General features: G+C 42.4%; 3 protein-coding genes across 8 annotated transcripts in view; all 3 read right to left on the reverse strand.

Annotated features, from left to right (window-relative positions):
- Nucleotides 1–955: 955 nt before the first annotated feature.
- Nucleotides 956–11,392, reverse strand: LOC120051369 (ELAV-like protein 1). Of its 4 annotated transcripts, none has more exons than XM_038998200.1 (7): nucleotides 11,285–11,392; nucleotides 10,291–10,350; nucleotides 8,276–8,492; nucleotides 7,211–7,314; nucleotides 6,120–6,273; nucleotides 5,803–6,028; nucleotides 956–5,680 (listed from the first exon to the last, which is right to left on the reverse strand). In XM_038998200.1, exons 2-7 carry the CDS (start codon nucleotides 10,324–10,326, stop codon nucleotides 5,356–5,358), a joined length of 1,062 nt encoding a protein of 353 aa, XP_038854128.1. In that variant the 5' UTR covers nucleotides 10,327–10,350; nucleotides 11,285–11,392; the 3' UTR covers nucleotides 956–5,355. The 4 variants fall into 4 exon arrangements, with proteins under 4 accessions (XP_038854128.1, XP_038854129.1, XP_038854127.1 ...); XM_038998201.1 differs by having other exon boundaries at nucleotides 8,309–8,492; nucleotides 10,291–10,500; nucleotides 11,285–11,386; XM_038998199.1 differs by having other exon boundaries at nucleotides 10,291–10,500; nucleotides 11,285–11,386.
- Nucleotides 11,393–15,129: 3,737 nt separating this feature from the next.
- LOC120051370 (tetraspanin-3-like) lies at nucleotides 15,130–20,802 on the reverse strand. 3 transcript variants are annotated; one of them, XM_038998205.1, is made up of 7 exons: nucleotides 19,299–20,802; nucleotides 18,398–18,589; nucleotides 18,185–18,259; nucleotides 17,458–17,556; nucleotides 17,228–17,380; nucleotides 16,948–17,031; nucleotides 15,131–16,649 (listed from the first exon to the last, which is right to left on the reverse strand). In XM_038998205.1, the coding sequence occupies exons 1-7, from the start codon at nucleotides 19,359–19,361 to the stop codon at nucleotides 16,566–16,568; spliced, it is 750 nt and encodes a 249-aa protein (XP_038854133.1). In that variant the 5' UTR covers nucleotides 19,362–20,802; the 3' UTR covers nucleotides 15,131–16,565. The 3 variants fall into 3 exon arrangements, with proteins under 3 accessions (XP_038854131.1, XP_038854133.1, XP_038854132.1); XM_038998203.1 differs by having other exon boundaries at nucleotides 15,130–16,649; nucleotides 18,185–18,589; XM_038998204.1 differs by lacking the exon at nucleotides 15,131–16,649 and having other exon boundaries at nucleotides 16,736–17,031; nucleotides 18,185–18,589.
- Nucleotides 20,803–20,921: 119 nt separating this feature from the next.
- LOC120051371 (phospholipase D1-like) overlaps nucleotides 20,922–21,852 on the reverse strand; it is a 15,306-nt gene continuing 14,375 nt past the window's right edge. Inside the window, 3 exon segments of the mRNA XM_038998206.1 lie at nucleotides 20,922–21,227; nucleotides 21,389–21,506; nucleotides 21,696–21,849. Coding sequence (XP_038854134.1) covers nucleotides 21,003–21,227; nucleotides 21,389–21,506; nucleotides 21,696–21,849 — 497 coding nt within the window. The 3' untranslated portion in view covers nucleotides 20,922–21,002.

Here is a 21,852-nt window from a genome sequence, read left to right on the forward strand (position 1 = left end):
TCTAGGCTACTGTAACCTACCAGTGACAGGGACTTATACAGTAGGTCCACTAGGGTGCATGTTATGTCCGAGTCAGTTTTCCTTCTTTAGCTCAATGCAGATTCTGCTCAGGACACCAATTTGGTGCCACAATGTACTGCAGTACAGCACACTTTTTAGGCAACCAGGTGGCATTATGGACACCATTTTGGTTCAATGTACTGGGGACTGTAAAGATAGATGACAAGCACTTTCACAATGTTTTAGGACAGGAGTATTCAACTCTTACCCTATGAGGTCCAGAGCCAGTTGGTTTTCTGTTCTACCTGCTAATTAATTACACCCACCTGGTGTCCCAAGTCTAAATCAGTCCCTGATTAGAGGGGAACAACGAAGAAAATGCAGTGGAACTAACTTCGAGGTCCAGAGTTGAGTTTGAGGATTGTAGAGATATATAATGGTAGTTTAACACACAACTGTGAGTGTGAATATTGTCTATTTAGTAATATTTTTTTTTTTTTATATGGTTTAGACTTAAATGTTGCATTTGCACATTTTTCATTTTTATTTTGCAGTCAGGTTTTGGAGTTGCCTTATAATGTTCTCAATAACCAGTCACCGTTGCTGAGAATGTTGCAACCATGAAAGTGCTGAAATTGACAGGACTTTGTACTGAAAATGAGTTGAAATATAGTCAGTGACTATGGGTAAAACCTCTCATCGCTACCTCTGTCAACTGAATTATAACAAATACAGAATGGATAACTGATATTTCAATGTCTTTTGGTAGATTTACAGTAGATTTCACTGTGATGTACATCTTCCAACACCTAGGATCTTGAAGAAACTATTTGTATTTGTGTACATGCAAGATACTTGTACATTGTTATTTTCTAATCAAATTTGAAGTGTAATGATTTGAGCATAACATTTTCCCCCACCCCTTCCTCACAGTACACACAATAAGCCAAAAGGATGATCCTGCTGAGCTTTATAAAGCTTTCAGATATTTTATTCAAAGTAATTGTGTGTTAGACAGGTTCTGAACAGGCCTTCCTCCAAAACCAAACAGGAAATCAAAATGAATCCATTAAAAAAGTCAAAAGGAAAAAAACTCCCAACACGAAGAATTTACAAACATGTAAAACTACATACAAGTCAAATAAATTACATCTTTGTGCCTCCACTGCTGTTGCCACGTTCTTCCATCTCTCCCACATACATTAAGGCTAAAAACAGTTAATCATAATTCAGTTATTCCAGGAACCTCACTAGCATTTCAACATAGTAGCACTCTGAGAAGCTAGCAAAGCAAGAGCTGATTAGTAGAACTCAATAGAAAAATAATATCAAAAGGATGAGAACAAAGTCAAGCAAGTGAACCGTTTCCGGTTCATAATAACCTCTCTCTCCAGTATCGTTTCCTGTTCATAATAACCACTCTCTCCAGTACCGTTTCCGGTTCATAATAACCTCTCTCTCCAGTGCCGTTTCCGGTTCATAATAACCACTCTCTCCGGTACCGTTTCCGGTTCATAATAACCACTCTCTCTAATACCGTTTCCGGTTCATAATAACCACTCTCTCTAGTGCCGTTTCCGGTTCATAATAACCACTCTCTCTAGTACCGTTTCCAGTTCATAATAACCACTCTCTCTAGTACCGTTTCCAGTTCATAATAACCACTCTCTCTAGTACCGTTTCCCGTTCATAATAACCACTCTCTCCAGTGCCGTTTCCCGTTCATAATAACCACTCTCTCCAGTACCGTTTCCGGTTCATAATAACCACTCTCTCTAGTACCGTTTCCGGTTCATAATAACCACTCTCTCCAGTACCGTTTCCGGTTCATAATAACCACTCTCTCCAGTACCGTTTCCGGTTCATAATAACCACTCTCTCCAGTACCGTTTCCGGTTCATAATAACCACTCTCTCTAGTGCCGTTTCCGGTTCATAATAACCACTCTCTCTAGTGCCGTTTCCGGTTCATAATAACCACTCTCTCCAGTGCCGTTTCCGGTTCATAATAACCATTCTCTCCAGTACCGTTTCCGGTTCATATTAACCACTCTCTCCAGTGCCGTTTCCGGTTCATAATAACCACTCTCTCCAGTACCGTTTCCGGTTCATAATAACCACTCTCTCCAGTACCGTTTCCAGTTCATAATAACCACTCTCTCCAGTACCGTTTCCAGTTCAGAATAACCACTCTCTCTAGTACCGTTTCCAGTTCAGAATAACCACTCTCTCCAGTACCGTTTCCAGTTCAGAATAACCACTCTCTCCAGTACCGTTTCCAGTTCAGAATAACCACTCTCTCCAGTACCGTTTCCAGTTCAGAATAACCACTCTCTCCAGTACCGTTTCCAGTTCAGAATAACCACTCTCTCCAGTACCGTTTCCAGTTCAGAATAACCACTCTCTCCAGTACCGTTTCCAGTTCAGAATAACCACTCTCTCCAGTACCGTTTCCAGTTCATAATAACCACTCTCTCCAGTACCGTTTCCAGTTCATAATAACCACTCTCTCTAGTACCGTTTCCAGTTCAGAATAACCACTCTCTCCAGTACCGTTTCCAGTTCAGAATAACCACTCTCTCTAGTACCGTTTCCAGTTCAGAATAACCACTCTCTCTAGTACCGTTTCCAGTTCAGAATAACCACTCTCTCCAGTACCGTTTCCAGTTCAGAATAACCACTCTCTCCAGTACCGTTTCCAGTTCAGAATAACCACTCTCTCCAGTACCGTTTCCAGTTCAGAATAACCACTCTCTCTAGTACCGTTTCCAGTTCAGAATAACCACTCTCTCTAGTACCGTTTCCAGTTCAGAATAACCACTCTCTCTAGTACCATTTCCAGTTCAGAATAACCACTCTCTCTAGTACCATTTCCAGTTCAGAATAACCACTCTCTCCAGTGCTGTTTCCAGTTCAGAATAACCACTCTAGTACCGTTTCTGGTCCATAATTTTTTTAAAGACCCACCACATATTGCATGCATTCTGATCAGGACTGTTCCGTGAGATATTTCAATGTTCTCCTTAAAAACAATAGTGACTAACTTGAGGCTTACATAGAGGATATCCCTGTGACAGGAGCGGTAATTTTTGTCCACATGTGGAAACTAGTAAGGCTTTACAGATCTGAAGACAAGAGATCACAATACTTTTAGAAGAGAGAATTATACAGTCTGGTTTCTAGGCTGTTCCCAGAACCCAGATGAAGCCTACTTCTGGACATAAAATCATGCTCAATGGAGAATCTCTATTGAAAGTCCAGGAGTCAAGGCCCTAATTTTCTAAAACAAGTGTCACCCATTATGGTGAAGGTTAGGACCGTGTAAGGGTAAACTGCTCCTAGATCTGCTGCAGCAGGAAACTAACTAAAGCCAGTTGTCGGATCCTGTGTTGTGATGCTGTAGTCAGTTATTTTCTCTCCAACAGACTACATTCTCAAACCTACATAGAAAAGGCCTTGGTGATGAAAAGTGCACAACCAAGATATGTTAAAAACAGATGTAGGAATATTCGCTTGATGTCAAACCAACCGCCAGTCTTCTTCCCGATTACAGAGTCCTCTTATTTTAAGTCTAAAAACGTCACTTGAATATGCCTGGGTTTAGCTTCTTTTTTTTACCCAAGCTCTTAGGTTATTGCACATTTTTTTTAAATGGCAGTTTCTCAGGGTGACTGTGTTTGTTGGCCGCAAGGCAGATCAAAGAAGGTCCATAAGTGACAAACTGCCTCCTGCAGTACCTGTATTAGAAGACTCCTTATGGGTTCATCAGTAACTCCTAGATGCTATTAACATGGAACAAGACTGTTTCAGTACCTCAACTGGAGGACTCCCATCTTTGAAACCTTGAAAGCCCTCTGCCTCATGTTTCACACATAAGTTTGAATGAAAATAAGGCCAAAGTCTGAGGTGTTTTATACTGGAGACTGCATCCTCTTGGCCTTCAGACCATCTTGGAGTCTAGCTAAACCTTATGTTGACCATTCAAACATCCTGTAATATCTCAATGGGAGTGCGGCGAGTAGTGTCATACTGTAGTATCATCATATTAGCAGTCTGGTGTCTGTAGCTTCTACAATCTAAACAGAAAACCCCAAAGAAAAACCCCAAACCAAATCTGAAGAAATAAAAGAAACAAAACCAAAATGTTGAGTCAAATCTAAATAAAATTTAATGATTGCATATGCAAAGTAAAACAATCAAAACAAATCTATACCAACAAAAATAAATCACAAAGGCCATAAATTCTTCTTTAGCTCGAGATGAGCATAAAAAATTAAATAAAAACTCTTCCAACTCTACGATCAGTAATCTACGCTTCGACGAAAAAAGAAAAGTTAGTCTCTCTCAGAAAGAAAATTCAAGAAAAACATCAAAAGATAGAGACAACTTAGTTTTTTTTACAAAAACAGCAAACTGGATGAGAGAGCAGTGTTGCCCCACTTTGTTAGATTCAGCCTTCGTACCGGTTGTTCAGATGTCCAAACTACTACTGGTGAGGGGAAATGAATAATAACGGTAAGCATCTTCCCTATTCACAAAAGCTTCTCAGAGGACTGAATGCTGATCTAGGATCGACAAGGCCAAACTGATCCTTGATCAGCATTTGAATACGGGCCCTGGGGCAGTTCGAGCTTATCCTTCCATTTCTTTGGTCCTTCTTAAACACTTTCCTACTTTAAAATCTCCAGACCTTTTTACATGGCCTCTCAGAGATTCAACTTTTAAAAGACCCCCAAAAACAGGACACACGCGCTGCTATGTAAATGGTACCATTCAGTACCTAACTTGCTGTGTATAAAACTGATTCTGCAAGGTGAGAGAAGACCAATGTATGATTTACGTCAAAACGGCTGACATTATACAATAAGGATTTAAAAAGTGCTTTTCTTTTAGAATGGCTGGAGACAGTGGATGGCTTGACAGGGTACAGGCTACACTGGAACCAGCGTCTAAGACAGCATGCTTCCTCCTACAGTGGGGGACTAGACGCATGAATGTGGTGCATCCTTCTCCAAGTCCCTACCGTGGTCCTACCATTCATATGGCACATAGTGACACTAGTTTAGTCTCACAGGAAAAACAATCTAGTCTTGAATCGTGAAATTGGTCACCATATCAGGATGGACATTGAGAACTGCGTTTGAAACATCCCAAACCATGAGTAAAAAAAACAAGAGAAATATCAAACTCAGCCTAGACTCTCTGTTAGACTAGTACAAAGATGCAGAGTGAGAATGGGCTTAGTGAGATAACGCTAAAAACAAGTTTGTTTTGTCAAACTGTGGCAATTTACCCTCCATATTAGAAGCCTGGCGTGAGGTTTCTCTCCTCCCTCTATCCCCCCCACTATTTCTCTCTACTTGTGGCCTTTGCTGGTCTTGAACGACACCTGTAGGATCTTGTCCCCGAGGCGGTAACCGTTGAGGCTGCCGATCGCCATGGCCGCCTCCTCGTAGTTCGTCATGGTAACAAAGCCAAAGCCTTTGCACTTGTTGGTATTGAAGTCGCGGATGACCTTGACGTTGGTGACGGCGCCGAAGGGCCCGAACATCTGCCACAGGATGCCCTCGTCGGCGTCCTGGCCCAGGTTGTAGATGAAGATGCACCAGCCAGAGGTGGCGTTCCCCGGCACACTCACCCCAGACATACCGCTCATATGGTCCACAGACATCGGAGAAAACCTGGGGGAGGACAGAGGGGGCTAGGGTTACCACTCTGTCTCACTTCACTGATGTGCTCCACACTCCTTTTAGAGAACCTGAGAGGACAACACTTCCAGTGTGTGTGTGTGTGTGTCTGTTACCTGAATCTCTGAGCCTGGTGGTGAACTGGCCCTCCAAAGCGTCGTCCCTGGTTGTGGTAGAGCTGAGAGATGAGCTGAGTGTTCTTGGCCTGGTTGGGGCTGGCAGCAAACTTCACTGTGATTGGCTCAGCAGATCCGGGAGGTTTCTGTCCGTTCAGGTCTTTGATGGCGTCCTCGGCCTCTGCTCGCTTGTCAAACCGGATGAATGCCACCCCCCGAGACAGGCCTGGGAAAATAAATTAACAGGACAGGTTCAGCTGAGAGACAGACGAACACAGCGAGACCTGGTTCTAGAGTGTGTGTCTGTGTGGTCCTACCCGAGGCCTGGTCGACCAGCACCCGGGAGTTGATGATGCGTCCGTAGCGAGCGAACATGTCCTCCACGTCTTTCTGGGTCATGGTCTTGGGCAGGCCACTGATGTACAGGTTGGCGTCTTTAATGGTGTCAGAGCTCGGCCGCGCATATGAAACCTAACAACACGAGGGCAGCACATAGCACATTACACACCACTGACAATATCAGTGTGTACTACTGAGGATTACACACAACCCTGAATTATATCTAGCCAGAAATTAGAAATTACTTATAAAAAGTGGATGTTGGAAGGTTGTTTTTATTATATTTGTATATCTTTATGCAATCCTGGCGAATTAATGTTTTGTAATTGCCCTATGTGTTGAATTTACAAAAACGTGAGTTTACTTTTATAATGAGTAATGTTTTATCATGAGTAATGTCTCCAAAACTAGAAAATTAAATAGTGAAAAGGTGCCTTGACTGACCAATGTGGCTTTTACGTAGAAAAACTATTCCCGTAGTAAGCTGTGGTGGGAAGTATCGAAGTAGGACTTTCCGAGTGTTCAAAATTACATAAACAACAATTATAGTAACAAAATCAACGGAGGGAAAAACATTCTCAGAAGTGATTTTTTTTTCTCTCGTACCAAACCAAATAAAAAGTTCCAAACTTAAATGATAAATTAACGTGTAAAAATTTCTACCTGAAGTAGTGGTGCTGAATAAAGAAATTAAAATAAAGTTTAGTCTTCAATAAGGCTGAAAATACGGTTGCACTTCTCTACTCCATCCGGGCCAGTGATCTATCAGACGTTGTCTTGTCCTGTCTAATATAGACTCATACTAACGCCGATTCCCAAATCCAACCCTGAACCACAGGCACTACATGCCCATCAAACGAAATGGGTTGGTATTAGCAAAGGGAAAAGAAAGGCTAACATAACACCATATTGCTAACACCCACACAATCCTTTCAGATCCATAGGAGGGTCTAGGAGGAAGCGTCTAGGGGTGGATTTGACGGTCAGCCTCAGTAGAGATGGGCTAGTTTAAATGACATGACATGGTTGGGTTGACACAGTACTGTAGGAACACCTTATTGCACGTTACCTTGATAGTTTTAGACTGTAGCCTTAGTCCATTCAGAGTATTGATAGCTCTTTCTGCATCGCTAGGGGTAAGATAGTTAACAAATCCGTACCCTAAACTGTGGCCTAGAGAAAAAAAAGGAAAACAATAAAATAAAATAAAAAAACGTTGTATAGTTTCAAAAAAATCGGCACACTGGTCAAATAAATGATTAAACAAAACAAATCTACACAATGCATGCTAGTCGTAAAACAAGTAGATAAAAAAACATGAGCTGTTGCACACCCAGAATAAGTGTGTGGAGGTACTGACTAACGGTGAATAAACTATCAAAAATTAAGAGAGTTGCACACTCCATGTGTAATCTCCCAGCAATTTAATGGGTATTTACCAACGTTTCCAGCGCCCTGAAGAAGGCACAGTGATGCCAAAACGTTGGTAAATACCCATTAAATTGCTGGGAGATTACACATGGAGTGTGCGACTTTCTTTATTTTGATGGTTTATAGTCGTAAAACAAGTAACAAAGAAATAGGCTTCAACAAAACTGGACTGCTTTCCTGGAATAAGGAAAGCCGAGCCCATCACAGACAAATCGAGAGCATGGGTAAATATCTACACCAACAGCCTTATACAAAACAACTATTTGGAATACTTCAAATATCAAGTTTAGGAAGACAAATTTTCAAATTGCAGCGAGACATAGTCCTAGGCCTAAACAGAACATATGACATGAAGCTGTTTGCATAGATACTACAAACATCTCACCACAAAGTTACTAGTGAGCATGTCAAAGATGTCTGTCTCATCAGCAGTTCTCATATACCTACAAGAGGCAGACAGGGCAATATACTAGTTACTCTACACACTGACTGGTTGGCTTGAACAAACATGTTATGGAGGTGCCCTTTGTAATATTCCAACAATTATGGGGGTCCCCACGGTTTGTTAAAGGTACCCCTGAGTCGTGTTCAGTAGGACGCAACATAGCAAAATGTTCACCGAACACACCCCTGTAAATGCGAGCCCTACACGCAGCAGACCAACTCCTCCAGCCATTCTACTCCAAGGTCAGAGGTCACACACCTGTAGTGCATTGTGGGACAAGGTGTTCCGTACCTGCCACTTTGTCCCGTATGAGCTTGGCGGACTCCACCTCGCCAATACTGCTGAAGAGGCTGCGTAGCTCGTCCTGGCTCATGCTCTGGGGAAGGTAGTTGACTATCAGGTTGGTCTTGGCATCCGTCACCTCATCTCCTCCTCCCATGTGATCCTCGTAGCCGTTGGACATGTCATACACCTCCTGGGGAGGGAGGGGAGAGCGAGAGGGGGGCACAGTTAAGAGAAAAACAGGCATTCGGAAGTAAACCAGCATGGCTGAAACGTCAACGGGATGCAGATTTTAAATCATAAAAAGGAAAACAATAATATAACATTTTTACAATTCTACATGCAACATTGTAAACATAGCATCCTAATCTACAGAGCCTAATTATGCCCCAGATTTAGGAGCACCTTGGTGGATGGCAGCAATGACAGCAGCTCCTCTTACCCGCAAGTGAATCACCCGCAGTACTTTCACAGCCAGACTCTACTCTCAGCTACTCTCTATATAATCATGGACCAGGCATTATTTTAAAACACGCCTATACCCAGCCAGCCCCCGACACTGCTCCGGGATAAGAGGTTGAGATCCAGAGACCACAAACGTCACAGAACATTGAGATGATTCTGTTGTGTAGAATGGAGAAAGTCCCAGTCAGCCCCACCACATTTCACTTATTTCTGCAGTGTTCTAATCACTTCATCCCACTGACCAAGCCTGGTTGTTGTGGTCTGACAGAGTTCTAAACTAGGGGTAACCAACCCTTCCTCCCGGAGAGCTACTGGGTGTGCAGGCTTTTGCTCAAGCCCTGCTTTGCGGCGTTAAATCAACCGTCGTGGATGTTAGAACCTGCCTTGTGAGCAAACGCCTGCTTACCCAGAATTCTGCTTTTTCACACAGAAAATAAAAAACAAGAAATATCTTGCTGCGTTTTGCAAAAGCAAATCTAAAATGCTTATTGTAATTCCTGCTCGGTATCAGACAATTTTTTTGCTTCAGTTGCACTTCTCCACTCAGATGCGAATTCACAGACAGGCATTATAATCAGCAGACAGCACTCTGATGTGTAGCTACTTTTCTCCATTCCTTTTCTAGGTGTAGGCTCATTTTCTCCAATAAAATGCAACTATTTTATGGTAAATGCTCAATTAAATTGAAGCAAAACATTAGGAAATGTACCTGACTACATTATTTCTATGATAAACATTAGAAATATGATGGTCATGTAACGTTTTTGAAAGAAATACCTTGCTTTTTCATATGTAAGAAAATGTACCCGTGTGACTGCTAGCCAAATAGGCTTGCACTTCTGTTGTCATCTGATGAAAATGAAGCTATTTTCTGCAGAATGTGTTGCACTAACGTGTGTTCTGTTAAGCAAAACTATAGTTGCAACCCCACCAATCACTCGACTGAAGCAACAACAAAAAACGACTTTCAATATAAAAAACTCCGGTGAAATGGTTTAAAACAGATTTTTAATGGTCTGCGTTTTGAAAATGCAGATTAACGCAACCCCTGCCCAGTGGGTAGAGGGTTAGCTAGCTGCTACCCCTGTTCTGAACATTGCATCCCCTTGACCAGGCCTCAGTGCTGTGTTCTGACAGAGCTCCATTCATTCAGAGGGGCTATCTGATTGTGTATTCTGTGGGGTAAGACAGTTAGCCATCCAGCAGGCCCTTGGATGAATGAAACTCCTGTATTTCACTAGTAAACATGATGACCAATACTGATGGGTCTGACTATGAGGATAATTCATATGCCTTTTTCTCTACTTGCGAGCAATAATAAATATTTATACCAGTATGTTAATAAGCGTAGGAGTGTATATAGTGATATTGAAGCCCCAGTGTTTATCAATACATTTGAAAACCATGGGCCAACACACAACATATTAATGCAATCTGATTAAATAGCTAGCTAGATTACAATTGTTACAATATAATTACTTTAGGACTGATCTAGATCCTCCTCTAATGGGAAAATTCATACTCACTTTTAGGTACCTGATGTGGCCTCTTCGAACAGCCATGAAGACCCCTCACTGCTCCCAAAGCTGGAGGAGGTATCACAAACAAAATAATGTATATGGGACAAACAAAAAAATAATAGGGGTGAGGAGGGGGTAGGGTTTGTTTTCAAACAAAATTAATAATGAGCTAAACAAAAACGAAACGGTAAATTGGGCCTCCCCCTTCTGACGCACCTGTGAAGAAGAGCAGAGCATTATTTTGTTAGTCCCTGAGTGGCTAACTAGCTTACGACCACTGAGCTATTACGACTGTTATCTTGATGACTTATTATTTGTGGCATATTTAGTTAGCAACCAGACTGTACACAGTAGCTAGCTAGCACGTTGGCGAACTAACGTATTAGCCAACTACTGTAGCTAGATTTGGCCTGTTTGTGGCTAACGTTGCCTCATCGAGCACTACGGTAGACAAATAAGAGCAAAACATTCCAACCGCAACGTTAGTTACTAGTTTGTGTGAACTAGCTAACGTTAGTACCTAGCGAGTTATATAAATATCTAGCAACTATTTACACCAGGGGGCGTGAACACTTTGGTTGCTTACTAGCTAGCAGCAGCTAGTTTCCTAAATGCAAAAGGAAGAAAAAAAACATTTGCTGACGCAAAGCAAATGGACATTGCCCTGCTAATTAACATTAGCGAACACATTGTTGCAGGAAAACGTTAACTAGGCCCTATGCCAACCGTTCCCTTATTTCCGCGAGCATGTGTTGACTGCGGTCCCTCTCTCCCACCTAAAACTCCGACACCTTGTTCAGGGCCTTGTTAGCCACCTAGCTAGATTATCCAAATTGGCAAAAATTTGCTCAAATATCATTCTGTGGTTAGCTATCTGGCACTGGTGGGGCCTCCAAACCCCCATTGCTGGCATTCGGCTTTGTTGTAGCAGAGCGAAATGGTAAATCAACAACTGAATTACTACAACATAGCTAGATCGACAACCATATTGCTAACTTACCAGCTTTTTGTTGTTGGTGCTTTCGCTGTTCTTGTCTGTCAATCGTTCCGTTTTTTTTAGCTAGCTAACGTTAGCTGGCAGCTCCTTCTCGCAGGCACCAAAACCAAGAGGACCGCTGACGAAAGCAGTTCCACGCCCACCTCTGCAAATGATTTGTTACTGCCCTTGCCAATTACAGATGTGGGTACATACCAGGGTGATTCTGCAACTACGGGCACTTCTATGTCCTCGTTGTCAATTTTAGGTATTTTATTTTAAAATATGTTTTATATATATATATGTTAAGGTCACAGTACAATCACACCAGATATTTTGAACACCTCTCTATCAAGTATTTTAGCAACTTTTCAGATGCATTTTATACCTCAATTTCACTGTTTTGTCCTTGTCCCCGACGCAGACTTGAGCTTCTACTATGTTTTTCTATGAGAACACGTTAATAATTACACATTATATCATGTTATCTACTAGAGAAAGAGTCAATCAAATAAAATCTATATCAATATTTAGTGAGTATGCCATTTATATTGTTTTTTTTATACAAAATATACCTGTCCTTTGGTAGTGATGAGAATGTTAATATAGTGACCATGGAAACTTATTGTGACACTGAAGCACATGGCTGCAGCAGGTGTGATGTAAATATTGTAAATATATTGTAAATATTGTTTGTGTAGAGAATATATTTTTTATTGTCAGTCATTTCCAAACAGGCTATAATTTCTTTAATTTGTGGTATAATTTTTTATAAACACTGACTACTAAAATATTGTGTTGTTATTATTGTGCATTATTACTAATAATAATAATAATAATAATAGGGGAGGTAGTTCAAAAATGAACCCCAAAATGTTCTTCAAAAGGCTCTTAGAGGATCCATTAAGAGGGGTTCTTTGATGAACCCTTTCAAAGGGGTTCCCCCATAGTTTCAATTTGAAGAACCCCTAAAGGATACTCCAAGAACCTTTTCTTTTAAGAGTGTAGCGCAACAACAGGGGAAAAGGACAAACTAACGAGGAACAAGAAAAAAAAGCAGAAGCGCTTCTTGAATGGCACAATTCAGATCCTTTATCAGAAGTTTAAGAGGGAATATTCAGAGATTAAAATGTCCTACTAGGAATTCTGCAAAATACATTGCTTTTTGGGTTGTCATGCCAACAGTCCAGGATAGGAACAGATGTCTCTGCAAAACCCACGGCAACCTCCAGTTCATGGCGGACAAACTACAGCATCACAAAGTGATCAGCTGCAGCAACAATGAGAAAGTTAGAGTTTTTGTACTGTGAGAACCTAGTTGAGTCTTTGCAGAGAACTACCTGTGTAAATACACCAGTGAAATCCAGGCAATTCACTTTGGCGATTCTCACAAGTAGGTGACTCTCCACACCTGTGTTGGATTTATTTTATTTCACCTTTATTTAACCAGGTAGGCTAGTTGAGAACAAGTTCTCATTTACAACTGCGATCTGGCCAAGATAAAGCAAAGCAGTGCGACAAAAACAACACAGAGCTACACATGGGATAAACAAACGTACAGGCAATAACACAATAGATAAGTCTATGTACAGTGTGTGCAAATGTAGTAAGAATTAGGGAGGTAATGCAATAAATAGGACATAGAGACAAAATAATTACAATTTAGCATTAACACTGGAATGATAGATGTGCAGATGATGATGTGCAAGTAGAGATACTGGGGTGCAAAAGAGCAAAAAAATAAAATAATATTGGGATGAGGTAGTTGGGTGTGCTATTTACAGATGGGCTGTGTACAGGTACAGTGATCGGTAAGCTGCTCTGACAGCTGATGCATAAAGTTAGAGGAAGATATAAGTCTCCAGCTTCAGTGATTTTTGCAATTCGTTTCAGTCATTGGCAGCAGAGAACTGGAAGGAAAGGCGGCCAAAGGTGGAGCTGGCTTTGGGGATGACCAGTGAAATATACCTGCTGGAGCACGTGCTACGAGTGGGTGCTGCTATGGTGACCAGTGAGCTGAGATAAGGCGGGGCTTTACCTAGCAAAGACTTATAGATGACCTGGAGCCAGTGGGTTTGGCGACGAATATGTAGCGAGGACCAGCCAACGAGAGCATACAGGTTGCAGTGGTGGGTAGTATATGGGGCTTTGGTGACAAAACAGATGGCACTGTGATAGACTACATCCAATTTGCTGAGAAGAGTGTTGGAGGCTATTTTGTAAATTACATCGCCGAAGTCAAGGATCGGTAGGATAGTCAGTTTTACAAGGGGATGTTTGGCAGCATGATTGAAGGAGGCTTTGTTGCGAAATAGGAAGCCGATTCTAGATTTAATTTGGGATTGGAGATGCTTAATGTGAGTCTGGAAGGAGAGTTTACAGTCTAACCAGATACCTAGGTATTTGTAGTTGTCCACATATTCTAAGTCAGAACCGTCCAGAGTAGTGATGCTAGACGGGCAGCATTCGGTTGAAGAACATGCATTTAGTTTTACTAGCATTTAAAAGCAGTTGGAGGCCATGGAAGGAGTGTTGTATGGCATTGAAGCTCGTTTGGAGGTTAGTTAAGACAGTGTCCAAAGAAGGGCCAGATGTATACAGAATGGTGTCGTTTGCGTAGAGGTGGATCAGAGAATCACCAGCAGCAAGAGCGACATCATTAATATATACAGAAAAAAAGAGTCGGCCGAGAATTGAATCCTGTGGCACCCCCATAGAGACCGCCAGAGGTCCGGACAACAGGCCCTCCGATTTGACACACTGAACTCTGAGAAGTAGTTGGTGAACCAGGCGAGGCAGTCATTAGAGAAACCAAGGCTATTGAGTCTGCCGATAAGAATGCGGTGATTGACAGAGTCGAAAGCCTTGGCCAGGTCGATGAAGACGGCGGCACAGTACTGTCTTTTATCGATGGCGGTTATGATGTCGTTTAGGACCTTGAGCGTGGCTGAGGTGCACCCATGACCAGCTCGGGAAACCAGATTGCATAGTGGAGAAGGTACGGTGGGATTCAAAATGGTCAGTGATCTGTATGTTAACTTGGCTTTCGAAGACCTTAGAAAGGAAGGGTAGGATAGATATAGGTCTATAACAGTTTGGGTCTAGAGTGTCTCCCCCTTTGAAGAGGGGGATGACCGTGGCAGCTTTCCAATCTATGGGGATCTCAGACGATACAAAAGAGAAGTTGAACAGGCTAGTAATAGGGGTTGCAACAATTTCAGCTGATAATTTTAGAGAAGGTCCAGATTGTCTAGCCCCGCTGATTTGTATGAATCCATATTTTGCAGCTCTTTCAGAACGTCAGCTGTCTGGATTTGGGTGAAGGAGAAGTGGGGGGGGGGGGGGGGGGGCTTAGTCAACTTTTCAAGTTTTTGCAGGGGGTGCAGAGCTGTTGGTCAGGGTAGGGGTGGCCAGGTGGAAAGCATGGGCAGTCGTGGAAAAATGCTTATTTAAATTCTCGATTATCGTGGATTTATCGGTGGTGACAATGTTTCCTAGCCTCAGTACAGTGAGCAGCTGGGAAGAGGAGCTCTTATTCTCCATAGACTTTAGTGTCCAAAACCTTTTTGGAATTAGATGCACATTTTTGTTTGAAAAAGCTAGCCTTAGCTTTCCTAACTGACTGTGTATATTGGTTCTTGACTCCCCTGAAAAGTTGCATATCGCGGGGGCTATTTGATGCTAATGCAGTACACCACATGATGTTTTTGTGCTGGTCAAGGGCAGTCAAGTCTGGCGTGAACCAAGGGCTAGATCTGTTCTTAGGTCTACATTTTTTTGAATGGGGCATGCTTATTTAAGATGGTGAGGAAAGCACTTTTAAAAGAGCAACCAGGCATCCTCTACTGATGGGATGAGGTCAATATCCTTCCAGGATACCCGGGCCAGGTCGATTAGAAATATACACAAATGATAGTTTCACTTTGCTCACTGAGCTCTTCTGTGCAGATGACCCCTTTGCTATCCGGGCCCATCTTTCAAAAACACTGGCCTACTTCCTTGAATTATGCCCATCGGCTACTTTTGGAATGTTACTGTCTTATAAAATGTTTAACAATGGTTGTTATTCAAAATGTTTGCAATAAAATATTGTTTTATCCGTGTTTTTTTTTTAATAGATGTCCACCACACCTTGTCATTCCCCCCACACCCATATATTTTAGGTACATTAGTATATTATGTATAACTTACATTGATTTGTTTTATATAGGGAAATGATCATAATCTCCAAAAAAAGGTTGGGTGGAAATATCTTATTTTTCATGATCTTTTTCAGCTGTCACAAAGGCAAGTCTATAAATTCAGGCATCGTGTTGAATTATTAATATTAGGAAAACCTTAAATCACTTAAAATACAAGTTAATATACAAATGTATAAGAAATGTGTTAAAAATGAAATATATAATTAATTTAACTAAAATTGATGTTTAATGACATGATGGAAATAAAATGTGTCTGTGGCTGTATGAGAAAAATATATACATTCCTAGACAAATCAAAGACAATTATAATACTAGTAAAATGGTGTTTCAATAACTTTTCATTTCTGAAAGCTTGCAGGGCCAAAGTGCCCTAAATTGCAGAATCACCCAGCTACATACTGGTAAGTTACAATTAAACAATAACCACACAACATAGTTTCAACCAGTCAATTACTCAAAAGCCGTGCAGGGTAGTGTATAAATGTCATTAATATGTCATCTGCAGGACATGTGACATGTTGACCATTTTTTTTGATGGAGTGGTTTCTTTAACAAGCATGCATCTACATCAGTGAACAAAAACAAAACAGACCAACCAAAACATTGTGGCCATTACATATTCCAGTTGATCCTTATGAAACGAAGGAAGTGTATGCAGAAGTGTAGGACACTTAACACTTTTAGAGTACAGCTTCCTTCCTCCCTTCACGGATGTGTATACATTAGTTTAGTGAAAGCAAGATAATCACTCTTTTAAAGCAGTTTCACCAACAAGATCGGCGATGATTACGTCAATTACCTGTAATGGTACCCTAGGGGCTCTGGAGCTGCCCAGACAACTATAACCCCCCACCCACACACCTAGAGAGCAGTCTTTTCAAACAGCTCTTACACTAGAAGGGCATTATCAGCATTTTCACAATTTCATAGTATTCTTCCAACTTCAGTGTGGAATTATTATATAAAACACTGGGGGGGGGGGAAATCAAATTTTTGACTGCACAGGGCCTTTAAGGTCCACAGCATCATGAACTTTACCAAGTTCCAGGACATAGTATATCTAAAGCAGATTCTCAGTCCAGAATACTTTCTGCCACTCTGGTTCAGGCCCACTCCCTGTCTAGTATTCCATACTCCAACAGAGGCTGGTCCCTCATCAGCTGAGCCACACTCACAAACCCTACAGTCTGAGAGAGAGAGAGAGAGAGAGAGAGAGAGAGAGAGAGAGAGAGAGACAGAGAGAGTGAGAGAGTGAGAGAGACAGTGAGAGAGTGAGAGAGTGAGAGAGTGAGAGAGTGAGAGAGTGAGAGAGTGAGAGAGTGAGAGAGTGAGAGAGTGAGAGACTAGTATGGTTACACCAGGCACTACTGTACCTGATCTTGTCCAATAAGAAACACCCATTTTTATTTTCTGTTGTAAAATGTTCTGCTACATGACCCTTATGTTGTTCCACTATACCCCACAGTGCCCTCTAGTGGTTCCCACCTCCACTAGCGCCACTGCCAGAGATGACCAGATGATGAGATGCAGAACAAAAAGCAAGGCCTCCTCCAGCTTCACCTGGCAGCCCTGAGGGAGAGGATACACACACAACTGGGTAAGGGGTGACATCTCTCTGGAATTAAATGCTGCCCAGGTGTGTATGTATGAACATACCTTTGGATCACCACAGAGTGCCAGGGCTGGTGTGTGTGTGTGTGTGTGTGTGTGTGTGTGTGTGTGTGTGTGTGTGTGTGTGTGTGTGTGTGTGTGTATATATATACACCTTTGGATATAGTAGCCCGGGCAGCTCCAGGGTACCGTTACAGGTGTGGTAGGTGGATTTACAGCAGCTGTGAGGTACACTGCCCCGCCCACTGTGGTTAAACCAGGGCGTGGCCAACCAGTCACGGTAGTCATAGATTCCACAGCACTGTAACTGGAGAGGATTCACATCACAGATAGTCATTAGATCAGTTCAGATTCACCCCCCCCCCCCCCCGCACCACCACACACCTCTTTCTGTGTGGCATCCACAGCATCAGAGTATGGGTCCTGACTTCTTCCTGTGTATCTTTGAAAAACACTACTGAAGGGAGCCAGCTCAGAATCCACCTGAAAGCAGGTCAGTCACATCATGTTATTTATCATAAGTATAACATACAGTGAGTGTACAAAACATTAAGGACACCTTCCTCATTTTGAGTTGTACCCCGCACTTTTGCCCTCAGAACAGCCTTCATTACTCGGGGCATGGACTCCACAAGGTGTCGAAAGAGTTCCACAGGGATGCTAGCCCATGTTGACTCCAATGATTCCCACAAGTTGGCTGGATGTCCTTTGGGTGGTGGACCATTGATACACACGGGAAACTGGTGTGAAAAACAGCAGCGTTGCAATTCTTGACACAAACCGGTGCGCCTGACACCTACTACCATACCCCATTCAAAGGCACTTAGATATTCTGTCTTACCCATTCACCCTCTGAATGGCACACCTACACAAGCCATGTCTCAATTGTATCAAGGATTAAAACGTCTTCTTTTAACTGTCTCCCCCCCTTCATCTACAGTAATTGAAGTGGATTTAACAAGTGACATCAATAAGGGATCATAGACTAACCAGGTGAAAGCCATGTCGTGGAAAGAGAAGGTGTCATTGTTTTGTACACTCAGTGTAGAATGTCAAATATGGGGATGTGTGCTCGTTTGGTAGTTTTGTAACACCATATATATCTAAGTACCTTTCCTGCGTTGACATAGGCCAGAGCAGCAGCAGTTGCCTCCAGGCAGAAAACCATGACCAGCAGATAGACAAACTGAAATGGCCATGACAACAGATAAGGTGATAAGCTGTATCCCAAACTGTAGAGGACGCATAGCATCAGAGCTATGAAAAGCAAAAATACATACATTTTATTATATTCAGACACACGCAAGTACACACAAAAACTCACCACACCCTGTAGCAAGGCTGACTTTCTGAGGGACACCCAGATGCCCAGTCCTCCGCTGGCCAATAGGAGAGTAGCGCTGGCCAGAGCTAGGCATGCTGGGAGGATGATGTATGTGTGGGCAAAGAAGAGGCCATTGTGTCTGTAGTTCAACAACAGGTACATACCACTCAGACCTACCACCAGACCTGCCAGCTAGAGATGAAGGGAGGGAGGGAACAAGAGAGGGAGACAGTGTTTATCATATCATTCAGTAGTAAATAATTATTGTGACGGTGCAATGTAGAAATAACTAATTCAGAAAAAATCTTAATGTATATCTTTCTGAAAATATGTATGTGTGTGCTCTTGTAAAATAATGTCCCACTATAAAGTCCCACTAGCTCTGAGGCTTCCTTAGTTCCCTCGGAATTACACACACACACACACACACACACACACACACACACACACACACACACACACACACACACACACACACACACACACACACACACACACACACACACACACACACACACACACACACACTTTCAGTTAGTCATGTGGATTCAACAGCATCTAGGCAATTAATCTGTAAACATGTAGCAAGAGTGAATAGAAGCGAGACAAAGAGTGGTGGAAACACTTCATATGACATATTCTAAGCTGTTGGCTAGATAATGCACAGCACATTCTCTTTTAATGAGATACATTATAGTTTTTCAGTGGACAAAATGAACAATACATATCAAAAGTGCATAGAAATATGCAATAGGCTGAAGTTAAATAAATATTACAATATTTATAAGTGATTTGCCATTCCTTGACGTATGTTAGCTTAAACAGTTTTACAGGACGTACAAAGCAGAAGCACATTATGGTCAGCGGTGTATCGGATTTGCTTAGCGCTGTAAGATCTTACCCATAGAAGTTGGCAAGTTATCTGAATAACTATTTTAACAGCTCGTCGTCTTGTTTCACCCATTTTATCTCAAAAGGCAGTGCTCTGTGTGTTTGAAGAAATTATATATTTACTTAGTCACGCGGTTTACTCCATACAGCACAGACATTCCACCACAGCAGAATGTCAAGTTCTAATATGAAGAAACAAAACAAGGTAGAAAAATAAAGTAGACCAATTCAAAATCAAAAGTGTGCACGCATAACTTGCCGTTTTTCTCCGACCGCATCAAATTATTCAGGCATTTCTCAAAAGAGAGAGAAGCATAACATCGCATGACAGCGATAAGGAAGTAGCGGAAGGATTTTACATTAACCCCATAGCTCCCACTAGGTGCCTGAGCAGAGCTGGTGTATACAGCTACATGGTACATAATGTATTTTACACTAGAGCCTGCTCCTCCTCTCACGTTAATCAGCCAATCAACCAATCAGTCATACGTTTTAAGTACGTAAATGCAGACAGACAGACAGAGCTAGATGGGTGTGTGGCGCCCTCTGTTGGGTGGTGTGGACTGACGTTGGTAAACGCATCCCATCGGTTATGTGCTCATCCCAGTCATCGTTACAGTAGAATAGATCTATGCTGACATGACACTGGCAGTTGAGAACCACAACAGCACGCCAGTCTCTCCAGTAAAGTTGATTTTCTTATAAATTATATTGAACATGTATTTTGAAATTATTGGATTGATGATTTAATTATATAATAGGCAATATGATACATTATTTATACAACAGGCAATACAAATACTTACAGGGCATGATAGAACAGTAGGTGTATTAAAGGCAGAAGGCTGTAGGTAGTTGTGATTCATGATGAAATTCAGTGAGTGTTTATCGTGACATTCTGTGCTTCACTTAACGTGACATTTATGGTGAGCGTTAAAAGTCTCGTTTTACAATTACGATTTGACAGAACAATTCCATATTTAGATTGTAAACATTTACATGTGTTCTCCTCAAAGACAACCTCTATTCTAGAAAAGAACAAACAGAACTTTAGGCACTACAGCTAAAGACGGTATGTACGCTTACGTAGTGCTACGACCATACGAACATGCATAACCAACGGAGTAGGTGACAGGCATAGGAGAGTGTCCAGGGTCGCGTTCAGAAGGCACAAAACAGGACAAAACATTTAGAAATGAAGGAGGTTCTACTTGAACTGAGGTGCTCATTTTCTTCACCCATTTTCAGGTGTATTCAGTCAGGTGAAACATTCAAAACCTACACATTTGCAGATAGAAATATATTAATGTGGAGCTAAACAGGTCCCTATCCTACATGATGAGAGGTGACGATCTGTTCTACACAATATATTTCTATCTGAATATCCTGTAGCGTTGTGTCCTCCTGAATGGATATGAGAGCCCTGCACTTCCTCATTAGTCCGCGTGGCAATCAGTCTCATTGGCTGAGTTGTGGATGTGACGGGCCAAGCGGCATCATGGTCCTCCATGTTTGTGGTTTAAGTTGTCACCTATCAGCTGGAGGTCCAGATTTCAGTCTAAACATCCACAGTTCAATGCAGTGGTCTGTGTGTGTGTGTCTTGTCCTGTGTGTGTGTGTGTCTGTCTTGTCCTGTGTGTGTGTGTGTGTGTGTGTGTGTGTGTGTGTGTGTGTGTGTGTGTGTGTGTGTGTGTGTGTGTGTGTATCTAGTCCTCTAGGTCCAGATCTCAGTAGGCACCATGCCCTCCTTGGTCCCAACAGAAGGCATTAGGTTCTGTTCTGAGAGGAAGTCCAGAGGGAATTGAACCAGGAACCCTCTGATCCTCCTTAGCTCCTCCTGGGCTTTACCTGCGTCAGACTGGGCCAGGCCTGGGTTCGTCTGGTAACTCTCTAACTCAGACATGTTACGAACCAGGGAGGACGGCAGGCACCGGAACACCTGGAGAGAGCAGGGAGGGAGAACGAGAGAGTAACGTTAGTTAAAAATCACTTTCATAAAGCAGGTTGCACACACACACACACACACACACACACACACACACACACACACACACACACACACACACACACACACACACACACACACACACACACACACACCTTCTCATAGATGGTTGCATTGCGTCCAGCGGTGGTCATCCAGACATCCTTATAGAAGCGGTCAGAGACAGGGTCAGACACATCTATGGTCGTGTCCATATGAGCTCCAAGGACAGTCCTGACAGGAGAGAACACACACACACAATGATATGAGATGTGGACTGTCGTAGTGATTAGAGGAGGACCAAAAGAACAGTTACACACACCCAAACCACCCAAGGCATAGCTGTAGTGTGTGTGTATGTGTGTATATGTGTGTGTGTATATGTGCGTGTGTGTGCGTGCGTGAGTGCGTGCGCGTGTGTACCTGAAGCACTCTAGACGTAGCGCCAGTGCGTAGCGTCCAGCCTGGTACTCAAGTCCGTCCATCACCGAGGTAACGGTCTCAGAGTCCTCAATGATCACCGCCACCTCGCTGTCACGCTTCCCCAACATGCTGCGGTCGTTGATGTTGGCCGAACCTA

This window comes from Salvelinus namaycush, chromosome 7, assembly GCF_016432855.1.
Source record: "Salvelinus namaycush isolate Seneca chromosome 7, SaNama_1.0, whole genome shotgun sequence".
Classification (NCBI taxonomy): domain Eukaryota; kingdom Metazoa; phylum Chordata; class Actinopteri; order Salmoniformes; family Salmonidae; genus Salvelinus; species Salvelinus namaycush.